The 3,910-nt window shown below is 36.2% G+C and overlaps 1 protein-coding gene across 1 annotated transcript; it reads right to left on the reverse strand.

Annotated features, from left to right (window-relative positions):
• Nucleotides 1–337: 337 nt before the first annotated feature.
• Nucleotides 338–3,414, reverse strand: LOC107819892 (uncharacterized). The gene is made up of 2 exons (XM_016646072.2): nucleotides 3,001–3,414; nucleotides 338–967 (listed from the first exon to the last, which is right to left on the reverse strand). Exons 1-2 carry the CDS (start codon nucleotides 3,274–3,276, stop codon nucleotides 707–709), a joined length of 537 nt encoding a protein of 178 aa, XP_016501558.1. The 5' UTR covers nucleotides 3,277–3,414; the 3' UTR covers nucleotides 338–706.
• Nucleotides 3,415–3,910: the final 496 nt, after the last annotated feature.

A 3,910-nucleotide genomic window follows, 5' to 3' on the forward strand; every position in this document is an offset into this window, starting at 1 on the left:
TCACTTGTATTTTTGGAGTGGAATAAAATATTGGTTGTGTCCGAGGAGTAGGCAAAACTAGCCGAACCTCGTAAATTCCGGTGTTCCTTTTATTGTTGCTTTATTGTCTTATTTATTATTTGGTGGCTGTCATAATTTTTGGTATAGTAGTTGTGACTTATTCACACTATATACATTTGGTTTCCGCAACAGGATGTATGCAACCTTACCCCTAACCTGGAAGGGCAGAGAGACTGTTTCCGATAGACTCTCGACTAAAGAAGGTGAAAGAAGCTCTGATAGCAAGTAATAACAAGACAAATAATTAGAAAACTAAATCGAAGATAGCAGAATATGAAAGAGGTACCGATAACAAGTAATAAAACTAAAAACTAAAAGCTTGTTTTTGAGATGACACATCTTGACATAGAGCATGGTTTCATACTTACATTCTAAAACTCAACTACAAATTGAAAGTGTCTGGCATATATGTATTTCTCCAGCTACTCTAGATAGCACTAGAAATGTTGACAAACTAAAGTTATTAAACCATAGGCCTTTCTAACCTTCTTTTTTTTTCTTTTCAATAAATGGCCTTTCTAACCTTATTGGTGAAATCTTAATGTACTACTATTAAGGGATAATTCTAAAGTGCAAGTCAAAAAAACAAATAAGGGGTGTTTGGTAGGAAGCTGAGAGTTCCAAACTTTTTATCGAGGCCAAATGATTAGTTTTGTTCAAGCCGTTGGATTATGAGACTCACTGCTGCATTTGCTGATGAGAATGCTCCATGAAAGCTTTCTTGATAGGATATGGATTCCAAATCACCAGCCATCTTTAATAGTATCTCACCTATGTCAGTTTTATTCTCCAACAATGATCTGTAGAATGAATTCGCAGCAACTTTGCTAATCTCAACATTTGTTTCCTCTGGACAATATTCATCATCCAACCACTTCTTAAGAGCAGTTCTCAACCATTCAGATTCCTGTGTAAATGCCACAAGTTCTTGAGCCATGTATTCCAATAGAGAAAAGAGAGGGGGTAGAGTGGGACAATATGCTAACCATACACCTTCAGCCTTACTCAATGCAGTTTATGCAGATCAGAAGCCTCTGCATTATTTCTAATTGATAAGGTAGAGGCTGCTAAAAAAAGTAAGCAGACGTAGAGAAGTTGACCTCATATTTAGAATTATGAATTTCAAAACACGTACAGATGCAGACGCAGAAGAAAGGCTCCTGAGCACAATGTAAAAATTTTATCAATAGAAAAGTGCACCAATTCTTTCCCTTTTTCTTCAATGGGATTAGAAAGGATCACATTGCAACCAGCCAACATCAAGATTTTGCAAGAAGTATGCAACAACGTGATGATAGCAAGTCATTCTCAGATGGACTACCTCAAGCTATGCAGTATTGGACAACATCCACAACTTAAGTTCGACGCGTAAAACTAACTAAAATGGCATCTTAAAGCATTCAACATACATGTTTTCCGATTAAATAAAACTTGCTAGATCATTATTAGAAAGGGAATAAAAATGGAACTCAATTTAAGGACACCTTATAGCATGTGAAGGGAAGGAAATTCCTACCCCTCTTGCAAATGGTCTCGGGGAAAATCAGCAAAGATATATATTAAAGACAAAAACTACAGATAACATGCACACAAAAAACAATCTTGAGAGGAATTTTAAGCATATCTTGTTCAAATCTCATCTTGGCTCATCTACTCAAAGAGTGTACCGCAAATATCCACTTGAAAATAGTCAACATGGAGTAAGTAGAAGAGACAGGTTCCCGCAAATACCTTATCCTACAAAGCACATAGGAGTTTAAACCCGATAATGATGCCACATATTAAATTGCTATTACTATTGAAATACGTTCAAACTAATTGGCAAAGCTTATATGTAGAAATGATCCTAATATGACAATTCACCCTGGGGTAATGGATAAAGGCAACTGAGAGCATCAAAAGCGATCACTAATTGTTTCATGACAGAGTGCAAGACTTTTATAGTTGAGTTGCAAATCGTGTCGTGCTTTTCAGCAATGATTATCCTTCATCAGATGTAAAACAAATACGATACTAGCAGTTTCATTATGCTGAATGGCAATGCCTCAACTACCATTCCATGCACTTTAGAGCCTCTCAATACATATCTTGAAGAGATCTCTCTAAATTGATTTAACTTTTGCGGAACACTTGTAGTGACTGTAATTAGAATATAAAAATTGTTCCGAAGGAACTTGCTAAACACAATCAAGAAGGCAAAAGATTGAATTTTCAGTAAACACGTGGCATAGACACAGCAGAGGATGATACACACACACAACTTAATGACTTACGGAAGATGAGTCAGGTCATAGTTCTCAAATTTCATAATGTCTTACTTGATAAAAGACTACCATTATTTGTATAACACTTGGCCTCTTAACTATTTGGTCTCTAATATACCATGCCATTCGTAGTTTGATGACGAAGTAGAGGAGTACCAAGAAAACTATGCGCCAATATATGATCGTTTCTAGCCAGACCCTCTTAACACAATGGTCACATAAGGTAACTACCACTGATCCCAGCAATGTCCAGGACCCCAAAACAATCACAAAGAATTAAGTAGAAAGTTTTACTCATTTATATTCTTTAGTTATTTCTAAATTTATTACCAATTCAAAGGAATTTAAATTCCAAGAGAACTTCAATTGAGACAAATATTCTTCAAATCAGATTGGTAGTACTGAAGTAAGTAATCACTCTTTATGCATGAAGTGCTTGATCAACCCCACCACAACTCAAAGTTAAGATCTTTCAACACTCCCAGGATATTTAACTGATTTCTTAATAGGTAATTCACAAAGAAGGTTCTCTTAGTTTGTAACTGCAAGGACAAAGTACAGGCAAACCTCAGGTCTGCGACCATCAAATCCCTTCTAGGAGTACCAATTAAGCTAATTATTTTTCTGATATCACAAAACTTAACAGAGTAATTGGGAAAAGACATGTGTGAATTACCTGGAGGGCTTTGGAGGGTTCAAGCCATTGTTGGGGAACCCTAAGATCTTCAATTAACTGCTCAGAGCCGCCGTATTCTCCACTGCTTTGGGCATTTGAAAGCAAGATGAATCTTGCTCCTCTAGAAAATGGACGACATTGATTAATGTTAGGGTGTATGACAATTTGACTAATACTGAAAGTATGTTGACGTGTAATTGGTCTATGGCCATTAACAACAAATTGTGAAAGGCGAAGACAGTAACAGCTCGAGATTGAGAGCAATGTGAAGGCCATTTGGAGACGTGAACAAGTGATGGCGGGAAAATGCGGGCGGGTATCGCAGTGAAACAATAGTTGTTTTAACGACCACCCATTTTTTTGCTTTTGGATAGAGAAGATTGAACAATTTTGGGTATTGTTTGGGAAATGGGACCAAATTTGTAAATTTAAATATAAACACTCCAGTGTTTTAGATTTTTATCACACACAACAAAAATATCTTTAGTAAAATGTAATAACGAGCTTTCTTTGCTAAATAAGGATAAAGAAATTTAATTGATTGAATTTGCAACCTCAACTTGAATTGTGATATATGTCTTAGTTTGTTGTATGTTTTCTCCAACCAAAAAAAACAAAAATGAGCCGGCTAGGAATACAATTTTTTTCACACAAATTTGAAAAATAAAAAACTGATAAAAAAACAAATGAGAACATTTTTTTTTCAATTGATGCTTCTTTTAAGGGTAAATTCAAAGAATAAGTCCTGTTGTGACAATAATAAAGACATGAACCGCATTGAGATCGGGGAGCTTCTCTCTCTACAATTATCCCCTCCCCCAAATGGCCCCATCATCAATCCTAGCACTGGACCAACGATCACCACGGGCACTAAAATCCCCCGACCCACCGGACACAAATTCAACACCGA

The sequence above is a fragment of the Nicotiana tabacum genome, chromosome 8, assembly GCF_000715075.1.
Source record: "Nicotiana tabacum cultivar K326 chromosome 8, ASM71507v2, whole genome shotgun sequence".
NCBI classification, from domain to species: Eukaryota; Viridiplantae; Streptophyta; class Magnoliopsida; order Solanales; family Solanaceae; genus Nicotiana; species Nicotiana tabacum.

What these genes read in the sequence shown, in the direction of transcription:
- LOC107819892 (XM_016646072.2), bottom strand. Translation starts at nt 3,276, where the DNA reads ATGGCCTTCACATTGCTCTCAATCTCGAGCTGTTACTGTCTTCGCCTT. An exon ending in AACCCTCCAAAGCCCTCCAG is followed by an intron (nt 968 to 3,000) that starts GTAATTCACACA and finishes GCATTTACACAG; the next exon opens with GAATCTGAATGGTTGAGAAC.